The sequence below is a fragment of the Rhipicephalus microplus genome, unplaced genomic scaffold (assembly GCF_043290135.1).
Source record: "Rhipicephalus microplus isolate Deutch F79 unplaced genomic scaffold, USDA_Rmic scaffold_15, whole genome shotgun sequence".
Classification (NCBI taxonomy): domain Eukaryota; kingdom Metazoa; phylum Arthropoda; class Arachnida; order Ixodida; family Ixodidae; genus Rhipicephalus; species Rhipicephalus microplus.
This window is the reverse complement of record NW_027464588.1, coordinates 11,380,169-11,406,807: the sequence shown is the minus strand read 5'-3', so window position 1 is coordinate 11,406,807 and position 26,639 is coordinate 11,380,169. Positions and strand designations below refer to the sequence as shown.

General features: G+C 48.7%; 1 protein-coding gene across 5 annotated transcripts in view; it reads right to left on the bottom strand.

Moving 5' to 3' along the window:
* LOC142784684 (uncharacterized) overlaps positions 1-26,639 on the bottom strand; it is a 285,299-nt gene that overhangs the window by 50,767 nt on the left and 207,893 nt on the right. For 3 of the 5 annotated variants that reach the window (XR_012888726.1, XM_075883160.1, XM_075883162.1), the window contains 4 exons: positions 23,953-24,138; positions 12,867-13,028; positions 11,089-11,158; positions 1,163-1,353 (listed from right to left, as the gene is read on the bottom strand). Coding sequence is in view for 4 of the 5 variants with exons in the window: in XM_075883160.1 (XP_075739275.1) it covers positions 1,163-1,353; positions 11,089-11,158; positions 12,867-13,028; positions 23,953-24,138 (609 nt within the window). In the remaining variant the exon portion in view is untranslated. The remainder of the gene's footprint in view (positions 1-1,162; positions 1,354-11,088; positions 11,159-12,866; positions 13,029-23,952; positions 24,139-26,639) is intronic. The other 2 variants (XM_075883161.1, XM_075883164.1) reach the window with 1 other exon arrangement.

Genomic DNA, 26,639 nt, shown 5'->3' with positions numbered 1-26,639 from the left:
CATAATTACCGGGCTCTGCAGAGCTGAAGTCAACAATTGAACTGCTTTACCAATATTGATGAAAATTGCAGAGATAGATTACCTCTGAATTTCAGCAACCTAGCATTATTAGTAAAAAAAAAATAGCTGTTATAGTGATTGATCAGGTATATCAACTTAGGAGAACTGTCATATAAAAAATAATAAAAATATCCAACTTTCTTTATAAATATGTCCATTTCAAGTGATTTGTAGTACAGGCTAAGGAGAGTCACATGCCTCTTATGACATTTTTGTAAAGATGTAATCCAAAGAGTGAAGATATTTGTTCCTTGTTACTGGATGTCAGACATCTAAGTTTTTTAATGTCTTTGAAAATACTTTGTGATCAGAAAAGTATCCTACCTTGATCCTGTAACATTTGTCTAGAACCGAACCTTATATGTATGCAGCTATTGGCAAAACAATTAGGAAATCATAGTTTTCCTAACGTACTTCGAACTAAAAAGAAAGAGTTAGATGATTTTACAACATCCTTTGTTATTAGTGAAAATTAAGCTTGAAGTGCCATTTTTAAAATTTCACACTGTGGCGTCTTCACCCGCATTTTCTTTTCGCACATTTTCTCGCATAACAGGCCTCATGTTACGGAGAGTAGTGTTTTCAGGACAGCGAAACTGTGCTTTACTAATACGTGAAAAAACCTTTTGCTCTTTCATGTTCCTTTAACAATCGGCATCTTGCCCACTTTGCAGCCGTGACTTTGTAAGAGACCTCCACGCCAACATCTTGAGAAAAAAATTATTTTTTATTGTCTTCTGCCACACAAACAACCAAGCATCCTCAGCATCGTTAATGCACCACCAATCCAAAACAACTCAAATCTAAAAAAGATTTTTTTTCAGAGAGTCTCTAAATTTTATCCTCCCTTAAAGCAAACTCAAGCTACAGAAGGCTATTGCTACCTTGATTTTTCAGTTAATTTGACACTGTCTAAAACTCGATACATAGCACTCGAACTTGAATTTTTCGTCACCCCAAGATTGGCCCTCACCAGACAACTCAGAGCTTCACTGGTCATCAGAAATATGCTTAAAGTTTTGCAACCACACTTTTCCGAGTAATTTTTGACAGTTTTTGTACTTCTTAGGCATTGACATCGAAGTATGCAGCATGTACTTACCGTATCGCATGGCAAGACCTTTGCTGGGATTCCTGTGTATGGTGCAGTCCTTGAAAGGGCTGCGGAACTGCTCTAAGTCGGGAGTCTTGAAGTCCGGCACTACAGATGGGGGCAACGGGCTGTAGGAGCAGCCACTTGAAAGGCTCATGTCACTGCCTTTACGGTCGGTATGGCGCAGGCTGCTCTTTGACCTGAAGGTTCACAGTAGCAGTGACAAGCAAAGATGTGAGGGGTGAGTAAGTTCATATCATTAAGCAAAACTTAATTCTGAGGCCTCACACAGAAAACCCATTGTACAGTAAAACCGTGGTGGTAGGAACAGTGCTTGTACAAATTTTGGCGTGATGGGAATTGTTCTTTGGTCCGACAGAGGTTTACTAGCCCACAATGTAATCTAGTATGGTTGTTGTGTACCGATTGTCGCCCCGGGACATTTGATATGAACATCCGCTACGAAATACGTATGACATGAAGCTGCTTTTGGTGTCGCAGAATGCGCAACAAGCATGCACGTGTGCGGAAACCCAAGTGCGGGCTAGAGTGCCGCACCGCCAGTTAGTCAGAATATACCTTCAGCCACAGAGTGTCCTATTATACTAAAGGTGACTTTGTTGCTAGCGTGCATGGGAGATGTAACACACGGCGCTTTAGACAGAGTTTAAATGATGGGTAGTCCACGAATTTGTCTAATCTAATTTCTCTTGGCACAATTTGGCTCCATGTGGCCTCAATCCACTTTCCCACAAAAAATTTAGCAAAGGTCAAGCTGTTATGCTACACTTTCCCGAGATTTCAGGCTCACCAATTCATATCTCTTCAAGAAGTCCACAAGGGTCCCTTCTCTTTTTTTTATTCAAAACAAAACCAAACCACTATAAACAAATCTACAAGTGGGTTCGAAGCCCGCAAGCACGAAGCTTAGGAAATCTGTGTAGTACCCATCATTACCATGGTGGTTGAACAATCGCAGTGCCAGAGTCCTCTCTCGTTCATTTCAGTAAACTATGCCTTCAATGACATGTCGTAGCCTCCAAGATTGCATGCACTAGTTTTGAAAGCCTTAATGCACTTTCGTGTGCCTTCATGTGTAGATTTCAGATAACATTGATGTCGCGCTCTTTTTTTTTTACACTTCAAGGAATGCGGTGCTGTCGATGTGGCAGCCACATGTGGACAACAATGTGGGGGCAGTGTCCTCAAGAATTGAGACATGCTATGAATGGTGGACGAGGAATGAAAGAGGAAGAAGACGATCTCGGCAAAAGAGCTAGGCCTCAGAACATCAACATTCACGACTGCTGGGGACACGCAGACCTGAAAACTCTCCTATGGTGCTGGCATTGCCCTAAATTTCGCAAAAAACATCAGCACCACCGCGGTAAGAAAATACTGTTCAGCCCCTTTATGAGGGACGTGCAACGGGCAGTAATTCTTGTCTTTTACATGAGGTGTCTGTTACACGCAGGGTACCATGCATTTCCCTATCAACCCCTATTTCAATGTAGGCACACTGGTGTCTCTTACACCAATTAGTCTGTTACATCAGTTTTTTTATGAAGAGTTCAACTGTAATAACAACAAAGGACAGTACTTCTAAAATTTTCAGGCCTGCATTTATCGCCTGCAAAGCACTCCTTATTCACTTTCGACGCAGTACTTTGGTGTCTTGCGAAAAAGCAAACTAGGATTAGGAAGGCGCTAGTGTATGTCGCAGGTTGCTATACACCTGATTGATTAATTTCACACGTGCACACAGTTCGTGCATTCAAGACTGCAATTATGATTGTTGCTGCCTAAAAACTTAACTAGAAACTATTCAAAGCAGTTTGCGACTTTGTGGCCCCAAGACACAGTAATGGAAACATATGCCAAATTTTTTTTATGCTCATATTCTATATTGTCTGGTGATACGAATTTCACATGATTTGAATAATTTTGGTGACACTGCAACATTCGTATCGCCAATGTTTCACTGTGTGACACCCAGGCACAGCTAATGCGCACTAAAACTGAGTTGTGCATCTACACAGTTGCTATGTCGAGGAGAAATCACCAACTTGAACAGCTGAAGTTCACCTAACCAAATGTGTAGCCCAATCCTAGCTCACGCGAATAAGGATCACTTGAGAGTGGTCACTAGCATTACTGTGCTATCACAAGCACGTGGTAACCTGTGATGCCATTTGAAAAAATCTATTCCGAACCATGGCATAGCAGGACATCCCGGATCACTGTTCGCTACCCTTCGTTCTTCAATACACACCTAAATTTAAACGCATGGCTGTTTTCGCATTTAACTTCGACTGCGGTGCAGATTCCGTGGCCAGAAATTGGACCCATGCATTCATACTTAGCATTAAAAGCTGCCATGGCAAGAAATGACATGATGGCATGACTGTGCTAGACGCTGGGCTTGTTGACAATTACTGCAATGCCGTAGGGGTTTCGGATATGATAGAGGATGAAGCATTTTGTGTATAACTGCCTGAAGAGCCTTTGGCTATACGCTTGATATAGCGTTGATCTGTACCATACAAATGAGCAAAATAATCACACATTTGAAGACAAGATAATTCTATAAACTTGAGTACTCATCAAGGCACAATGTGCATAAATCAATAAACTTAGGTACTCAACAAGGCACACTGTGTAGCTCATTGGAGGAATGATTTTGCCGCAGCTTCAGTGAAAAAAAGTTTCAAGTGAAAGGCTTTTATATAGGCTTCCAAGAAAGGTACTTCAAAGCACCGGCGCAGCCATATGTTGGAAATAAAGCCACTGCCACCACTAATGGGCACGTTTTACTTTACAGTAAAGTGGTATATGCATTGAGAGTAAGTTTGTGCTTAGAAGGAAAAACTAATTAAAGCATATTGAAGTAGACAAGAAACCCCTGGCAACTGCCATCGTTTAGAATGCACATCCACGCTTAGAAAATGGGAATATAGCATAACCATACAAATGCCTTGCGTCTTCCACCACCATGGCTCGACCTCCTGCAGAGCAATGGCGTCATTGGTATTCCAAGAGTTGTTTTGTCAAACAGTGCCCCCAAAAAAACGTGAAACAATAAAATAAAAACACTCTAGTGCCGTCCCATTTCCATGCGACTTAATCCCCTTCAGACGACAATCATGATAGACTGAAAATGTGTCTCAACATGATACACTCAACTTCAATGCACTATATCGCATTCTAGTAGAGGAAACGAGGTAACCTGCTGTTATGTGTGCATTTCTGTAATTATTCGTCAATAGCAGCTCATTGTATATCTAATTCTAACACAATTAGCTATGTTTCATTGCTGCACAAAAAGAACTAAACCTTAGGCTCAAAATATATGTACGCCCAGTTTGCTTTGCAGATGTTTACATTGGTCCCGGAACGAGACATGTCAAACAATCAGTAGACATGGAAACGTCAGCACAGCGATCCTGTTCGACAACACGCAGAAGAATGACTTTTAACTAGCTGTTCATTAGAAAGCTTGTGCAAATGCACACACTACGTTTCAGGCAGTTTGAAGAAACAAGCGATGCGCCATGAGCTCGCTTAGTTGACGTGTACAGCTGCACACACCATTGCTGAAGGTATTATATTGTCCGGAAGCCATTTCTTCCCGGTAAGCGTTTGTGTTTACAGACGAAGGCTGCTTTAAAAGGATGGGCATAGCCTTTATTTTTGTAAGCTGGCTTTCGTATGTTACGCATTGCGATAAAGCCTACATTCAAACCGCATATAATGAAGTTACATCTTGCATAAAAAGTTCACTATATCCAAAATTTCGTTATAAATGTATATATTGTCTCGAGCAAAAACAAGATCTGCAGCCAGGAGTTCACCCGAACCGGAGCAACCAAAACGTTCTCTTCTTCTTCGTAGCCCAAAACGGGTATGAGCCACAGCGGCTCGTTCATCAATGGTGGCATTACCCCCTCTCCCAAGAAGCATCGTCTCGATGCTGTACATGAAGGCAAAAAAAAGAAAATGAGATGAAAATTACCGTGCAAGCAAAATGAATGGCGTAAGGCGGAATAACATAGTTGGTTGTGGAGTCAAGAGTTAAATGAGAAATAAGAAAATTAGGAAGAAATGTAAGGGAGAGACGAATAAAGTCAGTCACTCTCTGGCGATTCACAGCGCGAAAAGTATGGTTTCAGCCGTGAAACGTGAACGACTTCAGTTCGCGGGGTGAAACGGGAACGTCTCGAAGTGCCTTCTGGGAGAACCTCATATGTGACGTCGCTGAGACGTCGTACGACCTTGTAAGGGCCGAAGTAGCGGCGAAGAAGCTTTTCTGAACGGCCACGTTGTCGGATAGGAGTCCACACCCAGACTTCATCACCGGGCTTGAAAATAACTTCACGGTGACGAAGATTGTAGCGGCGTGCATCTGCGCTTTGGTGATGTTGAATACGGTGACGAGCAATTTGACGGGCCTCTTTTGCACACTGCGCGAATTTGGCGGCATCGGTGCGGTATGTTCCTAAGTTGTCGGGCAGGAGCATGGCGTCGAGCATCGTCGTGACCTCGCGACCGTGGACTAAGCGAAAAGGTGTGAAACCGGTACTTTCTTGAACAGCAGTATTATACGCAAAAGTTACGTAGGGAAGTATGGCGTCCCAGTTCTTGTGATTGATGTCCACATACATTGACAGCATGTCTGCAATTGTCTTATTGAGTCGTTCAGTCAGCCCGTTTGCTTGCGGGTGGTAAGCCGTTGTTTTGCGATGTTCCGTGCCACTTAATCGCAAAACTTCCTGCAGCATCTCTGCGGTGGAAGGTGTCCCACGATCAGTTATGACCATAGCTGGAGCACCGTGACGTAAGACGATGCTGTTCACGAAAAATTGGGCGACATCTGCTGCGGTTGCTTTTGGAAGCGCCTTCGTTTCACAGTAGCGTGTTAAGTAGTCGGTAGCGACCACAATCCACCGGTTTCCAGACGAAGACGTGGGGAATGACCCCAGCAAGTCCATGCCAATCTGATGAAAGGGCGCCTTTGGTGGGCCTATTGGTTGCAGTAGTCCCACTGGTCGTAAAGGTGGAACCTTACGTCGCTGACAGTCGCGACATGTGCGAACGTAATGCTTCACAGTCTTTGCGAGACGTGGCTAGTAGTAGGAGCGTTGAATCCGTTGCAGCGTGCGCGTATAGCCGAGGTGTCCGGACGATGGCTGATCATGACACGCATGTAAAATGTCACCGCGAAGAGTAGTTGGCGCAACAAGCAGATACATAGCTTGTGTAGGATGAAAGTTCTTTTTGTAAAGCACTCCATCGCGGAAACAAAAGGAGGATAGCGAGCGTGCAAAGCTTCGAGGAGAGTGGGAATTGCGTCCTTCCAGGTAGTCAATGAGCGGAATGAGCTCCGAGTCGTGACGCTGTTGCTCAGCTAAGCGGGTTGCTGATACGACAGAAAGAAAAGTGTCGTCGTCTTCAAGGTCAGTGTTGGCATCTTCGACCGGTGCACGTGAGAGACAGTCGGCGTCGGTGTGTTTACGCCCAGATTTGTGGACAATGGTGACATCGAAATCTTGTAGCCGAAGGCTCCATCGTGCTAGACGACCTGAGGGATCTTTGAGATTTGCGAGCCAACAAAGGGAATGGTGGTCGCTAACTACCCTGAATGGGCGGCCATACAAGTATGGGCGGAACTTTGTTATGCCCCAGACAACAGCGAGGCATTCCTTCTCGGTTGCAGAATAGTTTTTCTCCACTGGGGATAACGTTCTACTCGCATAAGCGATCACGCGCTCTACGCCATTATGCCACTGAACTAATACCGCTCCTAGTCCAACGTTGCTGGCGTCAGTGTGTAATTCCGTGTCAGCGCTTTCGTCAAAATGACCCAGTACAGGCGGAGCCTGGAGGAGGTTTCGGAGCCTGTCGAACGCATGACACTGATCGGGACCCCATACAAACGAGACACCGTCTTTTGTAAGCTTGTTGAGGGGTTCAGCAATCTTCGAAAAGTTTTTGACAAAGCGCCTGTAATACGCACAGAGCCCCAGAAATCGGCGTAGGTCGCGCTTATTTGTGGGCACGGGAAAGGCGGCAACAGCACGGGTTTTCTCCGGGTCTGGGCGGATGCCGGCATGGCTCACAACGTGACCAAGGAACTTCAGTTCTTCATATCCAAAATGACATTTCTCGGGTTTGAGAGAAAGCCCCGCTGTTCTGATTGCCTGAAGTACTGCCTGAAGACGTTGGACGTGTTGTTCAAACGTGTCTGCAAAGACCACGACGTCATCAAGGTAAACAAGACATGATTGCCATTTGAGCCCTGTGAGAACCGTATTCATCATTTTTTGGAAAGTAGCTGGCGCTGAGCATAGACCGAAAGGCAACACTTTAAACTCGTACAGGCCGTCGGGAGTAATAAACGCTGTCTTTTCGCGGTCGCGCTCATCCACTGCGATTTGCCAGTAGCCGCTACGTAAATCCATGGAAGAAAAATATTTAGCGTTGCGTATACGGTCCAACGAGTCATCTATCCGGGGTAGAGGATAAACGTCCTTTTTGGTGACCTTGTTCAGTTTACGGTAATCAACGCAAAAACGCAACGTACCGTCCTTCTTTACTAGCACAACTGGCGAAGCCCAGGGACTGGTTGATGGCTGGATGACGTCGTCCTGAAGCATCTGCTGGACTTGGTCACGTATAGCGTCTTGCTCTTTTTGCGACACCCTATAGGCGTGTTGTCGGATGGGTCTCTCGGTGGGTTCCGTGATGATACGGTGCTGAGCAAGTGGTGTCTGTTTAACCCTTGACGTAGTGGCAAAGCAGTCTAGAAATGAGCCGAGTAAACGCAAAAGGCTTTCTCGTTGAGACGAAGGTAGTCTCTCGTTTACGTCGAGAGTGCTCGTGAACGCCTCGTCAGGGTGGCCATTCGATGAAAATAAAGCTAACGTGGGCGAACCATCGGCATCGGCAAGTTCTTCACAATATGCAATGGCAGTGTGTCTCGTTAGGTGGCGATATTCGTCGCTGAAGTTCGTGACCAGCAGGTGAACATGCCTATTGCTAGGCTGAATGATTCCTCGGGCAACACAGATTTGTCGTGAAATAAGGAGAGACAAATTGGCCTCTGCAATTACCGCGTCAGACATGTCCTGTCCCAATTCTACTTCGACAAAGAGGCTGCTTCGAGGTGGGAGAGTCAGAGAATCGTCGGTAACACGAAGTGCTCTTTTCCGGAATTGCGTACTGTCAGTTGCAGCGCAAAAAGGATCCTCGAACGACACAAGTAATTCACGGAGGTCGATGACGGCGCCGTATTCACGAAGGAAGTCCATTCCTAGAATGACTGGCCGAGAGCACACGCGCAATACGAGGAAAGAGCCTGCAAATGTCGACGTACGTATACGAATGCGTGCCGTGCACATACCGGTAGGCATCACCAGATGGCCCCCTGCCGTGCGCAACTGCGGTCCTTGCCATGGTGTGGTAACCTTCCTCAGTTCAGATGCCAGTGCGGCGCTCATTACGGAATAGTCGGCCTCGGTGTCGACGAGGGCGTTGACAGCATGATTGTCGACGAAGACGGCGATTTCGGCAGAAACGATCTTTCTGCTGTCAGAGAACACTGCAGAACCGGAATGGTCCTTGTCTGGTCGTTGCGTCGAATGAGGGTCTTTTACAGTTCGCCGGGCCGCGACTTCACCCCCAGAAGTCGCCGTTCCTAGTTTCCCCTGCGGGGACTTGGTGACCGGCTCCTGAAAGGAGCGGAAGACGATGTGGGCAAACTGGGTGACGTAGACCGGCGAGGCGACGGTGATCTCGACTGGTGGTGCTGAACAGTCGAAGGTGTTCGCTGGCCCGTGAGATAGGCTTCGATTTCGCGGGGGCGCTCACCGTAGCGCGGGCATCGAGCTTCAGGATGGAAGCCGCGGAGACCTAGTTGCCGGTATTGACAGTGCCTGTATACGTGACCCGCTTCGCCGCAGTGATAGCAGAGCGGACGATTATCCGATTTGCGCCACGTGCTTGCCTTGCTACCACTTTGTCTTGAGGTAGACTGCAGATAGGTGGGTGTGCTCGGGAACCTTGAGCCGTGAGGCGGGCTCGAAGCAGTGGTGTGGAATGACTGCATAGCCTGGTACCTGGGCCGCATAGCAGGATCTGTAGCCGGTGGCGCAGGGGATCGCAATGCCGCTGCGTATGTCAGGACTGGCGCCTCGGGAATCGGTGGTGTGATTGGGGTCAGGGGTGTGACGACCTGCCGGACTTCTTGTCTGATTACATCCGCGAGGGCAGACACAGGTTGATGGGATCCCACCGCCTGAAGCTGTCGCAGTTCGTCCCGAACAATACTTCTAATGAAGTCTGCGAGGGCCTGTCTGTCGCAGTCAGAGCCGATAGAGCATGCGGTGGCCGGGATCTGGCGTTCGTATTGTGATGACCGCTGCTGCAGCGTACGTTCCATTGTGTTCGCCTCACTGATGAACTGGGCGACTGTTGTTGGTGGATTGCGCACGAGCCCAGCGAAAAGCTGTTCTTTTACTCCACGCATCAAATGCTTCACCTTCTTTTCCTCGGGCATGGCGGGGTCCGCGCGCTTGAAGAGCCGAAGCATGTCCTCGACAAACATGGATACTCGTTCGTTTGGCCGCTGGTTTCTGCAGGATATGGCTTGTTTGGCCCTCTCCCTCCTCTCGGTGTTCCGAAAGGCGTCACGGAGCTGACGGCTAAACTCTTGCCAGGTTGCAAAGGAGCCGTCGTGGTTCTCGTACCATGTCTTCGCAGAATCCTCCAAGTAAAAGTAAACTCTGCGCAGCTTGCGAACATCGTCCCATTCAATGATACAGGCAACCCAATCAAAGTGGTCGAGCCAGTCATCAACATCCTCGAAGATATCTCCATGGAATGGCTTTGGTGTCTGTGGCGCATGAAAAACATGGGCGAGAAGAGAACCATCGGCATCGCTGGTTTAGACCGCCTGGCTTGTCATCGAAGTTGCCATCTTTCTGGGTGTCGATGTCAAGGGACCAAATTCAGGGAGTAACCCACGCAGGCGGTGGCTGCTTCTTGCTCTGGGAGATGTAGCTGTCTCCACGATGGCCGACACAGCCGAAGTACACGTACCCAGCACTTCCACCAGTAATGTCGCGAGCAAAAACATGATCTGCAGCCAGGAGGTCACCCGAACCGGAGCAACCAAAACGTTCTCTTCTTCTTCGTAGCCCAAAACGGGTATGAGCCACAGCGGCTCATTCATCAATGGTGGCAATATTGTAAACAATATTGTAAGACAATTTTTTATTTGCTTCGTTATAATCGATATTTCATTATATATCCGGGTTCATTATATCGAGTTTTGAGTGTATTCATAACCACGGCAAAGTCATTGTTGATGTGTCATAGTAGACTAGTCGCGATGGTTTCAACTCTAATGGGCACATTCACAACCTAGCCTTTGTACCAGTCTAGCCTCCACCATGTGACCACCTTGCTGCATGACAAGCCACCTTCGCAAAGTGAAATGGCTCCCAATATTTTCATTTTTATTCTTACAAAGAAAAATTTCCCCCAAGAATAGCTTACTCAAACGACACAACTCACAGCCATCTCCTCACAGACTAAAAAGTCCGTGAGGAGATGGCTGTGAGCTGTGTCGTTTGATTTTACATGATTGTCGTTTGATTTTACATGATTGTCGTTTGATTTTACATTGATTTTACATGACTGGTTAGTGCACGTACACGCACACTAACCATGCGAACACATAAACGATATTACAAACACCTCTAAGAGGTCTAATGCAGTTTACTACTTCGGAGTTCAGAACCACCGATTAAAGCATTCAGCAGTATACTATGCCAGTTTTCATCACTCTCAGCACAGAACCAAGTATATTTTATTCTACATCACTGTAAAGACTAAAGTATTCCGTCGAACTGCAAAAAATGGCTTTGAAAACTCACCTCATAGGCGTGTACATTTTTGCCTCAATACCAGCCGTCAGAGCTTCCGAGGTTTCACGCATGCGGTCCCCTGCACATGGAATCAGAAACAGAGCATATCGAGTTCACTCGATTTCAAGATCCACCCCATCTATGGCACGTGTCCTTTTCACCTCCAGAAGTATTCTACATGATGCAGTGCTTTTGACTGCTACTCTATTAGCTCAGCCACACCTTAAACTCTACTGAATGGAAAGTCTTAAACGGTTCCCGAACACCTTTCGACACTGGTTATCTGCTTGACAACTCCGCTTTCGAGCTCATACCATCCCATCACTACCTGGGTGTAACCAGCACTCTTACCTAGTCTGTTCACATTAACAAAATTATTAGTAATGCTAACCCCTGTCCCTTTAAAACTTTTTCACAAAACTTTAGTAGAAAGTAAACCCAAATATGCTGCATTCATTTGGAACCAGTCCACCGTTGTACTAACCTCTGCTCTTGAGCTAGTCCAATATAATTCTGTCTGCTTTATCCTTAGAAACTACAGTCAAACCGCAACTATCACTTGATTGAACGACTCTTTAAAGCTTCCATCACTCGCCTACTGAGAGCTCGGCAAAGCGTAAGCAGAACAGTCTGCCGGTTCTTCCTCGTCCCTGAGCTGGCAATGCATGACACTGGTCACCGAATTTGCCAACATCCTTCCGAAATTAAGGAAGGCAGGAGAGAAACCAATAGAGCGACTCTCAAAGGTTCGGATTGCAAACGCGAGTTCACTCAAATGGTCTGCCCAGTCCTTTTGACTTTCGGCAAAGGCCGCCAACATCGGTTTGAGCGTACGATTGGTTCGCTCCGTCAAATTGGACTGGGGATGATAGGGCGAAGTGGTGCAGTGATCTATTCCTAGGAAGCGGCACGTATCACCAAACACCCGAGCGGTGAAATACAATGCGTTGTCCGTGATCAATCTTTTTGGAAAGCCGAACCGACAAAACACTTCCTGTAGCCTCTCTAGCACCGCTCGCGCTGTCTTTTTCCACAGCGGAAACAACTCCACCCATTTGGAAAAATGATCAACGACTACCATCATATGTATGAACCCCTGCTTACTCCTGGGGAACGGCCCCGTTAGATCGCAGGTGGCTACTTGCCACGGACGCTCACTGACAATCTGTTTTATTAAGCCGGGCGGCTTGCCAACCCTTGATTTCACCGCTTGAGAGACGTGGTAGGTACGGCAATAGCGAAAAATGTCACGCTTCATGCCAAGCCAAGTCACAACCTTGCTCAGTTTCGCAAAAATTTTAGAGCCACTCAAGTGACCGGCCATGGGCTCATCGCGAGAGGCTCGCAACAGTGCGCCTCTCAGACTTTTCGGCACAACCACCTTAAACGGGTCCACTGACTCCTCATTGGTGGCTATGTATTTCAGCAGGAGTCCATCATGGTTCAGCAAGTATGTATCCGCGGGGGACCCAGCGACATGCGCCGGTTCCCGTCCCCCTGCGCCCGCCGCACTACCAGCAGCGTCTCGGCGCTCCGTCTCCCCGAGACCGTCGCTCAACTCGCGACAAAACGGATCATCTTGCTGGGCCTTCAGTAACTCTTGTCTGCTGAAAGCGATTCCCATTCTCCCAAAGGGAAGCCTGGTATCGTTCCCACTAAGGACTTCAGCCATCGCCTCTGCTCGCATTGGCGTCATGGGTTCGCTTCATTTCGCTCCCCCTCTCACCCGTTTCGCGGCGCGCTGCTTGTTTGGCCCGTGGAAAGGTTTTGCTCGTCGGCGCACTCACCTTTTTCTCCACTCAACGGCTCCGCTGCAGTTTCGCCTGCGCCGCTCGCTTGCGCAAAGGCACCGCTAGCAGTTGTCGCACCGGGATCCAGCCTCCTGGTCGACACTGGGGCACGAGATAGCGCGTCAGCTACCACGTTAGTGCTTTCCTTCCGATACTGCACTGAAAAGTCATAATGCTGTATTAGGAGAGCCCAGCGCGCTAGCCCGCCTGCAGGCTCACGGAGCCACATCAGCCAGCTAAGCGCGCTGTGATCCGTTTGCACCACAGATTTTGTCCCATCAAGGTAGACATCAAACTTCCGCAATGCAAACACGATGGCGAGACACTCCCTCTCGGTCACAGAATAATTCCTTTCCGCGGGTATCAATGAGCGGCTGGCAGAGGTGAATGGCTGCAACACACCATCATATTCCTGTAGGAGAACTGCTCCTAATCCCAGATCGCTTGCGTCAGTCTGGACAACAAACGGTCTGGCCAGGTCGGGGAGCTTGAGCTGCGCCGTCTCCGCAATGGCGCTAGACGGACGGCAAAATGCCTCTTGTTGCTCAGGTCCCCATCGCCACTCAGCTGACTTACCCAAGAGCTTGGTCAAGGGCGCCTGCACAGGACGGACTGAACGACCGGTAAAAATTGGCCATTCCGAAAAAGCGTCGTAGGCCGCATACGTCCTTGGGCACAGGGAAATGGAGGATTGCTCGAAGTTTCTCCCGACCTAGCTCAATGGAGCCTTCGCTCAGCGTGAAGCCGAGTAACTGAACTCGGGTTTGCGCTAGCTGGGCCTTTGCGGAATTTAACATCGTCCCGGCGGCTCTCACCCTTTCGAGCACATCGGCAATGTGGGCCAAGTGCTCTTCAATTGTTCGTGAATAAATCACGATGTCGTCAAGGTAGCACACGCAGTAAGACCACTTTGCTTCCCCGAGGACACGGTCCATGAGTCTCTGAAAAGTCACAGGAGCATTGCAAAGACCAAAGAGCATACAAGTGAAAAAAAATAACCCTCTGTGGGACGTGAACGCGGTCTTGCACCAGTCATGCTCATCCATCCGAACCGGTAGATAACCTTTGGAGGTTTCGACGCTTCAACTGCACAGGCAACAGAAAGTGCCGGTGGGCTGATGAACGGCTTTAGCTCGGAAAAAGGTCCGTCGCGATAGCCTCCATTCGCATTGTCCACTACGATACCGGTTTTTAGGAGAAAGTCCCGACCGAGAATCACAGGAACACTGAGCCCTGGAAGATGAACGAAATGCGTGCGTCTCATTCGGCCTCCCCATCTGACAGTCAACCTCGCGGGGCCCGCCAACAGGGCCACGTTTTTTGCGAGGGTGAATGTCGTTCGGCTGTCCCGCAAGCGCACTGAGCGCTTCTGCAAGTGGGACAACACCTGTTCGCCAAACAACGAAGCGCTTGCGCCCGTATCCAGCATTGCCGAGAATTCGCGACCGACAATGGTGACCGAAATACACGGCGTGTGCACACCAGCAAGACTGCTTGCCCGGAACACAGAGGGGAGAAGAAAGGCTTCGGCCGCTCGTGCCTTCACGAACGGCTCACGCTCCCGTTTCCCTGCCTCACAGGAGGCACAAACGCAGAGTACTCCCTCACTATGCCTATGTGCCTTCGTTGACGGCACCAGAACCAGCGCACTCCATCGCGGTCCCTTTCCCGAGACAGAGCAGCTTCGAGCTGCAGGGGTCGGTTCGCTGCGTGATCTAAGGAACCGCTCTGACGACCGTCACCACCGGTGATGCGCTGGGCCGGATTTCGTCCCTGCTCGCGCGCGTCGAGTTACGATGCAGCACCGGCTGCACGCCTCCCGTACATGTAGGGATCTAAAGCTCGATCGCTTATCTCCCACGTGCGCCCCCCTGTAGCGGTAGCCGCAAAGGCAGCTCAACGGGCTGTTGCCGCTGAGGAAGGGTCATGGCCCCTCACCACGCGCATCATGGTTCAATGGCCTCGCTGGCTGGCTGTGCCGGGCGATAGGCACGCGCGGCGAGAACGTCGCCTTGAATGCGCTTTGCCTCGGCGGCAATTTGCGCAGGAAGAATTTGCGCAGGAAGGCCGCGCGGAACTCATCGAGGGTTGCTGCTCGGTGGCCGGAAAGCCGATGCCACCTGGCCGCCGTGTCAGTCAGTGCAGCTGGGACGACGCGTCCGAGCACTTCCTGGTCGTCTAGACCCATGGCTCTCTGATAATGTGTGAGAGAGTCCAGGTAATCTCTTGCACTTTGCAGATCACCATACCCACTGTAGGTAGGAACTGCCAACATGACAGCGGGATGAGGGCCTTTCGCACCGGCCGAAAGCGGTTGGACTGCCCTGTGAGTGCCCGAGTCACTTGGGAGACATTTTGCAGCAGCGTCTGTGCGCCCGCTTCAAAGGAAGCTGTCGGTGCATTAGCGGCACGGCCGAGCGATGGGGAAGTGTCTCCGAGCTCGATAAGCGGCGCGGTTTCAAAATGGATACCAGCCGTCGCGACATTGGGAAATGCCTGTTGTTCACAGCAGCCTTTGCGGCTAGCGGTACAGGCGCGTGCTCGAAATGAGCCTGGCTGCTAGATTGCGTAATAGCCAGCGGGCAAAATTCGGCAACGGCTGAGGCCGCTTTGTCGATCTGCACCCCGGAAGCTCCACTGAAAGCCGTTTTGGAGCGCTGTGACATGGAACTGCCGTGCATTCTAAAGGGAGCAGTAGTAGTCCAATTTGCCAGTGTGCACTGTTCGGGTTGGACTATGGCCCCGAAACCATAACACGCTACCTCTCCAGTGGGAGCTGTTACCTAGCGCCTCGTGTCATCCTGACTGGGGCTTGTGACAAGTGAGGGTGCGCGATTGTGATGCTCAAGAGGGGCACTGGCCCTGTTCTTGAGCAATGCGGTATCTGCTAAAAGCGTCAGCGGACAGAACTCACGCGGAGCAGACATAACGTGGGTAAACACGACGAGCCCTATCCGCAAAGGCGGGCTGACTCGGCTAAGACTAATCAAAGGCTTAATGAGCATTTGATACTGCGTTGGGCGACAGTATGGTGACCCCGCTACTCACTGCAGCAAATGATCACCGCGGGTTCACGCTTAGCGAGCCACAGGGCCGCGACTCCGCCACCTACTCGCGTGTAGCGCACCACTCCGCGCGCGCTCATTTAATAAGGCGTTTAGTGCGGCGCAACAAAACAGACAGTGTTCCAATACAAAAATACACAACACTTCATTGCCCATGGCAGCACCCCGAACAAGAGTACAACGTCCGCTCCCGGGACGCGGGGAGCAAAGGCACCCACATGCGGACGTTCACAAAAAAGGGAAACCGCGAGCACGTCGCAGCTGGCAATGGCGAGCTTTGACACGCCGGCCGGGTAAAGGTCCCTCGCGACTATGCTGCGCACTCTCACGATGGCTACTGGGACTGGTCGCGAGTATTAGGGCAAACCTCGTACGCGTAGGCCTGCAGCAAGTGCGGCTCGGTGTGGTACGACCACTTCAAGCACTAGGCACCGCTGTGGGCTTTGCATGCGGTACCGAAGCTAGCACTCAAGTAAACGCGCTTGCCGAGGTGCCAAAAGCCACCCCAGGCAGGCTATAGTCCGGCGATTCCCAAAGGGGACGCGGACGAAAAAAACACGTGCTTACCCAGCGCCGGCCACGGAGGAGAGAGAGCTCCCTCGGCGCACACGTACCACGTGCCGCGCCCGCACATGGCGCCATCTATCGCCACGCGCCGTTACCAGAGCAAGAGGGTGTGGCCGTGCGGCGGAATGCCCGCGAAATGGTCGCGGGCGCGCCTCAGATCCCCACAAGGTCAAGACCAACAGGAAAGAAGGGGTCAATAGGAAGATCAAGTGGCTGGAGGAGTCTGGCAGGACTCGTAAGGGATTTTTTTTCGACGTTGGCACTGGTCGCATGCGATAAAATAGCGGCGGACAGAGCGATAAAGCCTGGGCCATTAAAATCGGCGATGAACGTGGTCGTAAGTCTCAGAGAGACCAAGGTGACCGGCGGTGGAGATGTCATGGAGCTAGGCAATAACACTCGAACGTAGGTGGGAAGGCACCACAAGGAGCAGTTCGCACTCATTTGTGTTGACATTGTAGGGGTACAAGGTGCCTTGTTTAAGCACAAACAGTCGAGTAGACGGATGGGGCGTCAGGGAGTTGCGCTTCTCAATAATGTCACGCAAGACGGTATCTCGGCGCTGTTCATCACGGATGTTGCTGAAAGCAGAGAGAGAGAGCACACATGGCGGCCCTTCATCTAAAGTCTCAGGGGGGTCCACTGAATGGCGGGACAAGCAGTCAGCGTCATGGTGTAAACGACCGGATTTGTAAGATTTGAGTGGTCGTATTCTTGGAGCCGTAGTGCCCACTAACCAAGACTCCCTGTGGGATCCTTTAATGACGAGAGCCAGCAGAGAGCGTAATGATCAGTTGTGACAGTGAAACGGCGACTATGTAAGTAGGGCCAAATATTGCCAACCGCCCAAACCAGAGAAAGGCATTCCCTTTCAGTGATCAAGTAGTTCCGCTCGGCCGCAGAGAGCAGACGGCTGGTATATGCGATAACGCTGGTGCAGCCACTTTTATGCTGGACCAAAACGGCACCGATTCCGTGGCCGCTGGCATCAGTGCGGACTTCAGTTGGGGCAGACATGTCAAAATGGGCTGGAATAGGTGGTGTTGTGAGCAACGCGATGAGATTAGAGAACCTTGGGGCGCTGCGCCGAAGCCTGCGCAGCGCCCCAAGAGAGTGGAACATCTTTTTTCAGCAAGTTCGTAAGAGGTCCTGCCATGTCCGCAAAATTGTACTGAGGACTTCCTTAGTGCTAGTCGGGACGGAGAAGTTTTGCACAGCTCGAACTTTATCAGGATCAGGGCATACGCCAGAGTCGACAAGATGGCCCAAAATGGTTATTTGCTGGCATCCGAAGTGGCACTACGATGAGTTCAGTTGCAGTCCTGTGTTACGAAAAACAGAAAGAATGGAGAAAAGGCGGCCGAGGTGTGTTTCGAAGGTCGGGGAAAATACAATGATGTCGTCGAGGTAACATAGGCAAATTAACCACCGTTTCCATCATTCAGTGTCCATGATTTGTTCGAAGGTGGCTGGAGCATTGCATAATCTGAACGGCATGACCTTAAACTGGTAAAGACCACCAGGGGTCACAAAAGCAGTCTTCTCGCCGTCCATGTCGTCGACAGCAATTTGCCAGTACCCTGAGCGAAGGTCGATGGAAAAAAATACTTAGCGCCATGAAAGCAATTCAGGGCGTCGTCAATGCGCGCTAGCGGGTAAGCATCTTATTTAGTGATCCAGTTCAGATGTCTGTAGTCGACACAGAATCGCCAACTGTTGTGCTTTTTCTTTACAAGAACAACAGGGGAAGCCCGTTGACTAGAAGATGGCTCATCCATGTCGTTGGCGAGCATCTTGTCGACTTCCATTTGAATGACCTGATGCTCCGCAAGAGAAATGCGGTACGGTTGTCGATGTACCGGAGATGCATCGGTGCTTGCATCGGAGATGCATCGGTGTTCATGCGGTGCTTCACAATGCTGGTTTGACCTAGCGGACGGTCACAGAAGTGGAATGCATCAAAGTACAATTCCAGGACGTGATGGAGCGCGTCAGTTTGATGCAGCAAAAGGTCCACCGCGATCATTTTTTCCACATTAGAAGATGGACTCTCTGTCGAAGAACAGACTTGCGTGCAGTTGGGGCGATGCACATCATTGGGGTACAAAGCTGAGATGGTGCAATCCTCGGAGGGTGTCAGCGTGGCGAAAGCTATTTGACACGGATGCACTTGCGGACACAGAGCAAAGTTCAGCGAAAGAATGCAAGCACGGTTTTTCAGTAACGGAATAATAGTGAGCGAAAAAGTAACACTGTGAGCCAGAAGGACGGATGCAATGAGCGTGAGCACGTAGCCTTCATCAGGTACAGGTAGCGGCGTTGTTACGGCAATGCACGTAACTGTTTGCGGTGACAAATAGACATGTTCAGCAGAGCAGAGACGAACTTGGGGAGGACTGGGCGTATCAATCGTACAGGGCAGGTCAAGTTGCAACGTGCTAACTGAACAGTCAATGAGGGCCGAATGGGCGGGCAAAAAGTCTAAACCAAAGATAACATCATTGGTGCAGTTGGTGAGAACAGTGAAGAGGACGGAGGTTTGATGGCCGGCTATAGTAACGTGTGCTATGCAGACACCAACGACGGCAACTGCACTGCCGTCAGCAACACGAACACAGCGTGAAGGGGCTGGAGTCAAGACTTTCTTTAAGCGGTCACGAAAGTGCGAGCTCATACGAGAAATTTGGGTGCCAGTGTCGACTAAAGCTTTAACAGATAAACCATCCACTTTTACATAAATCAAGTTCTGTTTGGTCGGGAGGGTCAACAGAGGAACTGTAGGGCAAGTCGTAGCAGCAGCCTCACCTCCAGGGGCTGCACCAATTAGTTTTACGAAGGGAACCATCGGGCGAAGGACGGGGATGGGGAGCGGGGTGGCAGCGGAGGAGACCGCGAGAATCTACATCGCGGTGAAGGCAAGCGGCTGTATTGGGCATTGGTCATGGCGGTCATGTCGTAATGGGCTGAGTCATCACGGCTGGGTGGTTCTTGGCTAGATGGGCGGGCTAATGCATCGAAGTTTCGTGAACTTCGGGCTTGTGCACGATGGCGAGGTCCACGTGCTTCGGCAAGGTCGCGAAATGTGTCCCACTCGTTCGCACCGGAAGCAAATTGGACTGTCGTCAGGCGTCGTCTATGTGTTTGCATCTCGGATACGTGGAGCGGGATGCCGGTAGTGCTGACGGGTGTTCAAGGTAGGTGAATGGACATCAGGTCGGTGCACAGAACAAATCGTTTGAAGGCCCGTGTTTGCCGATTCTTGGCGCACAACGCTCTGTATGAGGAATATGGTGGGCTGAGGATCGTTCGGCGTCGGGACCCTCAAGAGTGCTGGTGACATCGCTTCGATTTCGCGCCGAGCGACCCCCGTAATGTCAGCAGAGGGTGGATTGGGCTGGGTCTCAAAACGGAGGTCCTCACAAGTTGACGTTGCAGTGGTGTTAGGAAGACGGGTGAAGTGGTGGGCAATGCGATGGCTTTTAGCCTCTTGAAAGCGTCGGCACTCTTTAATGACGTCTTGAACTGTCGAACAGCCTTTAAATACAAGGAGGCTAAAGGCCTCATCAGCGATGCCCTTGAGTAGGTGCGCAACCTTGTCGGCTTCGGTCATGGTGGTATCAGCCTTACGGCAGAGGGTCAAGCCAGCTTGAATATAGGCCAGGTGAGACTCCGTGGATGTCTGGACACATTAACCAAGTTCTTTCTTAGCGGCCTGCTTGCACCCGACAAACTGACCGAATAACTCGCGCAACTTCATCTTACAGACGTCCCAGCTGGTGGGCTCTTCCATGTTGTGAACCATGCCTTTGTTGTTGAACCATGCCTTCCATGTGAGTACATGTGCGCCTGTTCATTGCACGCTCACAAGCGCTCATTTACTTCAGTTGACATTAAAAAACCTAGAAACGCCCGCTTCGCTTTGCTGGCCTGCGACGTGTAGAGCTATGATCCGAGGATCTGCCCTTTGAAAAAAGGTCTATTATCAAGTTGTTCAGCGTTTTATGCAGCACATTGCGTTCACACGCAAAACAATCACAGGAACACAGTTGATGTTCTGTTGACTCATCACTACCGCACGAGTCACACCTGGACGCACCTGCCATTCCTATGCAAGAAAAAATCGCAGCATATCCACGGAGTGAAAGATGATGAGTGGGGCGAAGCGTCCGTCAGCCCATCCGTGCTTCAGTCTGTCCGTTCTTGCTTCCATTCGTCTGCGCGACCATCCGTGCATCCATCCATGCATCCGTCTGCGAGTCTGTCCATCCATCTGTCTGTTTGTCTGTTCATGCGTCCACCTGTCCGCACGTCCATCTGCTAGTCTGTTTTCCGTCTGTTCATTTAGTGAACACTTTAAGTACCGCCATCTCCCATCTCGCATCCCCTGTGGCACATACCCACTCTAGAGCGGGTATGTGCCATCGGTGGCTACATACTAATACATACACATAAGGAATGGACAGACCCATGCCTTCAGAAGCTTCGCCCCTAAAAGAGTATGCTTTCGTGAAAGTTACTTCTAACCGCAGACGGCACGGCAAAGTTGCGTCTCTGTGGGAGAGGCGCGATGGAACTCGCAAGCCTGTGAAACAGTGGGCAGGCAGGGCTTGGAGCTCCCACACCGGCGCACAGCGTGATCTGTTTGTGACAGATGCATCTCGAGTGTGCACGAATGCTAGAGGCATTCACGGCTCAACACAGGGACCAACACATCGCTCGACGCTAGAGGGGTCTTAACTAGCGGGCCACAACCGATGAGGCATCGTCAGATGACGTCAGATACAGCAGCGCTGCCAAGAGAGATTCCGTGCCTACGAAAACTTGGTTTTCGAACCTGCATGACGCCACTGACATGAAGAATATCAGCTATGAGGCAGGGTCAGGGGATAATGAGAGTGTAGCGAACATGAGTGACATGAAATGCATGGGTCAAGTATGGGTCAAATTGGGTCAAGTAGTCTCAGCCCGGTGATGAGGTTGTAATGTTCCTGGATGGTGAAGAGGCGGTTGTTGAAGAGAATGGAGATGAGAATACAGGAGGCGACAGCAGCACTTAAAACTGGGAAGGTACAGCCGACAATAACGTCGGGCAAAAGAAAAGTGAGATCACGCAGAATGCAGACATCAGCGGCTAGAAAGCTGCACATTTGGATCCGGATTTGAAGGAAGACAGTGGGAAGGATAAAGGTAAGAAAGAGGAGGAGAAGGAAGAGAATGGAACGAGCGGTGAGGAAGAGGCTGGCAGCGTCGACGAAAGTGGCCCGGCCGAAAAACAAAATGAACATGGCACCTTTGTGAGAGAGCGCAGGAGGAAGAAAAACAAAGTGGTGGGACTGAAAAAAAGCAAGCCAGGGTGACTTATCTAGGGCAAGCCCGGGTGACTTATGGAAGGTGGCAGACGCGACACGTGCCTTCAGCTAGGTGTCACATCTGGCATCTTTCAAAGGTTGATCTGGTTGATATGTGGGGATTAATGTCCAAAAACCACCAAATGATTTTGAGAGCGGCAGCAGTGGAGGACTGAAAATTTCAGCCACCTGGGTCTGTTTAACGCGCACCCAAATCGGCACACGGGCATACAGCATTTTCGAAAATGCAGCTGCCGCAGCCAGGATTCGATCCCATGACCTGCGGGTCAGCAGCCGAAAACCTTATTCACTAGACCACTGCGACGGGGCAGCTCCTGAAGGTGCCCGGGCTGCTTGTCGAAGACAAGGGGTGCGACGGAAGCGCCAGGGAGTCCAACACACGAATGAGGCAACTAAAAATGCAACACTAACAAGAAGCAATGGGTCATAAGAGAGCACAAGAACAACGCGCAGGAAGCCACCATTCAGGAGGATTCAGCAGTAGTTTCGTGTGTGAATCACGAGCGTGCGTCTTGCCGTGGCAAAGGCTACTCCTATTCTGAACTGAGCAGGCATTCATAACCACGAGGAGCAGAGACGTCTGTGGTATCTCACCCTTTCTACTGAAGGGGAGCAAGCAGTGTACCTACTTCCCTGTCAAATGTCAAATATGTCAAAGATGGTGCTTGCGATTAAAAAGTTGGTCCCAAATCTGGATGTTAACTGCAAATGTCATCGAAAGACTATAGTCTTGTGTCTGGAGAGAGTGAACAAAACATTTATTTGATGTTCTGCGCAAAAAAATCGGTGAATCGTATTCTAGAGGCGCTGCGTTAGAGTGCCTCGAGCGTGTAGCTGAGGTGAACGAGAGCATAGAGGCATATTAGACCCGAGCACCATCTAGCAGTTATCTTCGAAGACAAAGGCGTGCGCGCTTGCGGAGAAAGATGCGCGCCTGTCTCGGAGGTGATAAGGTGTAGAACGCAAAGTGACGGGCACATGCCACCACCGCGTGGTCTTAGCAAAGTGTTGGAAACAGTTAACTTTTTGAGCATCGCATTGCACTGTCAGTGCAGCGTGATAAACGCTACAGTCCTTATAGTTACTTGTGTGTGCCTCTTCTAGTATGAAGACACACATACAAAACATTGACGTGTTGTTATGGCGCCTCAGATATGCGTAATAATTGCTTTTTAATTGACAATCGCATAACTATGAATGCTGAATCTTAAGCAATATTGGGGGGCAAAACAGACAAATGTACAGATAGACAATAATATTGATGGGCAAAACAGACAAATGTACAGACAGACAGACCAAAATTTTTCGGTCTAAGCATCTTTCAAAGTGTTTGCAGACAGTGATAAGGAACTTTATAGCACTGCCTGTGGACAAGAAGGACAAAAAACCTACAGCACAGCTGTTTGTCTTCTCAATCATTTGCAAAAGTGCCAAGCACGTGAGTGCGGGATTAAGTGTTTGGTGAAATGGTGGGCAGAAGGGGCAAGGTTAAGTAGAATGCATGGACTTGATCATTGAATCATTTACTGTGAGCTTGGGACTCAAATGCAATAATATTCATTAAGAAAACACAAACAAAATTTTACCACAAAATTCGGAAAGAGTACAACCGCCTACGCATGAAAGAGTCAGAGGTGGGGGGGGATGCCATGTCTGCCCCATATGCTCAAAGAAGTATGCTTGTCCCACCATTGTTTAAGTTTAAAGCACAGAATTAGGCCCGTGCATTTTTCGGTAATGGCAGCAGAGAAACAGTGGTCTAGCATTGAAAGAACAGTTAAGTACCATTTTTGCTCCCGGAAAGTTGGGAACCAAAAACAGGCCGCTGTGAGAAATACATCTTCACTTAATTTTTGTTTTTGCATAACTACAAAGTTTAAACTGTTTTCTGTCAAACTTATCTGGTGGGGCGTGCTTCAATGAGACATTATGTGGCTGCAATGACTTGAATATACAGATGAACCCCTTTATAAGGCATGCTCCAGACAGCGATTTTTGCCTTTTATATGAGGTGTCTCTTATAAACAGGGTACCTCACATGCGTTATTGATGGCAAGAAGCATGAACAAAACGTCTGCGTACCTGTTGGAAGTGCATCTACAAGCAACGAGCGTGCTGGCTTCCGCTCCGAGATGTTATGCTCTGCCAATGGTACAGATGGCTTTATGTGTTGTGGCAGCTCTGACCCCTTTTTGCTCCAGATTCCTTCAGCCTGAATGTCGGCAATTCGCTGCCGGCAGTAATAAGAAAAAGGACTGGCAGGAATACCTGTAGAGAGTGACGAATGTTTAGATATCGCAGATAAATCTGGATACTTTAGGGGGTGATATCTACAATTTACACCCCTGATGCCAGAACATTGTGAGAACCTTACCACATTCGAGTTTTTTAAGCTGACAATGGCAATGCATACACTGGGCGCTGATGATTACGACTGCCAAGATATGCATCACTTTGCGCAGCTGAAAGAGGTCAAATTTCAATCTAATCACTGCTCATAATTGTTCAGCCAACTGTGAGCGTGGGAGGAAGACACAGGCGAAGCAGAGAGGAGGCACACAGCACGAGCGTTCGTGCCACGTGCCTCTTCTTTGCTTTGTGTGTGTGTGTTCCTCCCACACTCCCAGTTGGCTGAACAATTATGAATTACCAACTAGCCCACCTTTCCATCCTAATCGCTGCACGCCCTCCTTGGAAGGATCCCCCTTTTGTCACTGCTTAACTTGTTAATTTTGTCATGTAATATGATCAACTTGTGAATTTTTAGGCATTAGTAGCCGTGCGATGGGTGACCGAAAGCTGCTTCAAAAACTTGGTCAAATACTTGAAGCTTGTTGTAGCAACGCACTCAGCAAAAAATTTGCAGTAAAATCTGTGTGTTACAGTTACGACTGCTTTCACTGGGCACATATCCTTTTTCTTCAGCAATGTTTTTTAAGCTTAGCCTCGGCATTAGGCCAAATTGGCCGATTGATACACCTCGACAAGCGGCAACCGAGACCACTGAGACCACTTCGAATATCGAGACCGCTTGGAAGATACTAGCCCTTTTAGCGATATCAGTTTCTATCATGATCGCAAGTGGTTGTCAGATAAGAGATGATCTTGTGTTACATGTTAAACTATACCACCTACCAGTAGCCAGTTTATCAAAAACATGATCCCATGAAGTTCTACGGAATCATTTAAAAATAATAGTCTCGTACAGTGGAACCACCATTATACAACTTTCGGGGGACCATGCGAAAACGCAATTGTATAATCCAGGCGTCGTATTATCAAACTTGTATAAGCCAGTGCGAGAAAACGAAACTGAAACAGTGTTGTCAACAGCCTCCCATCAGAAGAGTCACAGTGTCATCGCTATCACATAATGGTGACAGACCATGAGTTCGCATATAATGCCTTCGTGCACGACTTAGCTGTGCGCATTGCAATTTGTTGGCTTGTGATGTGCAACTAGTGATCTCTCGCTATTATCACGAAGATGCACATCAAGTGAAAGTAATTTTGCACGGTGAAAACAGCTGTGTCGCCCCCTTATGCGTGTGCGAGCCTGTGACTGCGAAAAAGCAAAGAGATCAGCTGTATGTCGATCAGAGCAAGTTTACACGAATTGAAAATGAGAAAAATATCAGCTCTTCGGCCAGCTGAAGCTACTTTTTGTGGCTATAGCTTGTAGGTAACTACTCCTGTCAGAGGGAACACAAGCTTATGTTTTGCACTCGTGAATGTTTGGACGACGTTTGGTTCTAGTATTCTTTCGGATGGAATCTGAATTTCGTCAAATGCTGCGGGGTCCGCATAAAACTGTGTTATATAACCAAGATAACCAAGGGTTATATTTAGATAACCAAGATAACCAAGGGCTGGGACCAAACAGATTCGTTGTAAAATGCGGGACGTCGCCAAACCGGGTGACATACAGTCGAAGTTCCACCTTATACATAACAATTGGGCTCGATATAAGCCCACGAAAATTCATATTCACGGAAGTATACCATACTAACTAAAGCAACTTGTGTCTAAAACAGTCTTCCACTCGATGGTGCAGAGAGACTTTGTTCAGTAGAAAAATTCGATTTTGCCATCACCTGATAGAAAATTTCTTTAGCTTTCAAAAAATTTATCCCACTTGGGTACTCACTTTTTCAAAAATAACTTTTGGTCTTTGGGCTTGAAAATGTTGAGAAACGAGCATGTATTTACGTGTGGTCTCTGCATTTCTCTCAAAACGATTTCAGAGGCTTATGTACCTTTTTTTCAGGAACTATATAGAGCATAGGCAAACAAAATTCTAATGCGTGTTAACTAGAGTCATTTAGATAGATGCAACTAGAATCTGTAGCATACGTGAATTTGAATTTTAGTATATAAAAAAATGACATTCCTAAGTGGCAGTTTTCATGCATTAGAAAATGAAAAAACATAAATAAAGCTTTTGTTGTGCAGTCACAATTTAAGTTACACTTTTGCAAATTTGCAACGCTCTGCAGGCAGCTTTTTTTTTTTAATTTGCTATGTAGAAAAAATAAAAATAAAAATACAAGATGAAATGATTTTGAGCCCCTGTGCCAAGCTGCATCTGTCTTTAAGATTCCTTGCAAATTTCATAGCCATAGCTTATATTACTACATTACAGCCAAATTTTCTAACTCATTTTTAAGGTTTCATCCCAGCTTAGAGGGACACTAAAGAAAGACTATTTTTCAGACGAAACTCTTTTAAATGAAATTAAAAGAAAAAATGGAACAACTTAAATGCTTAAA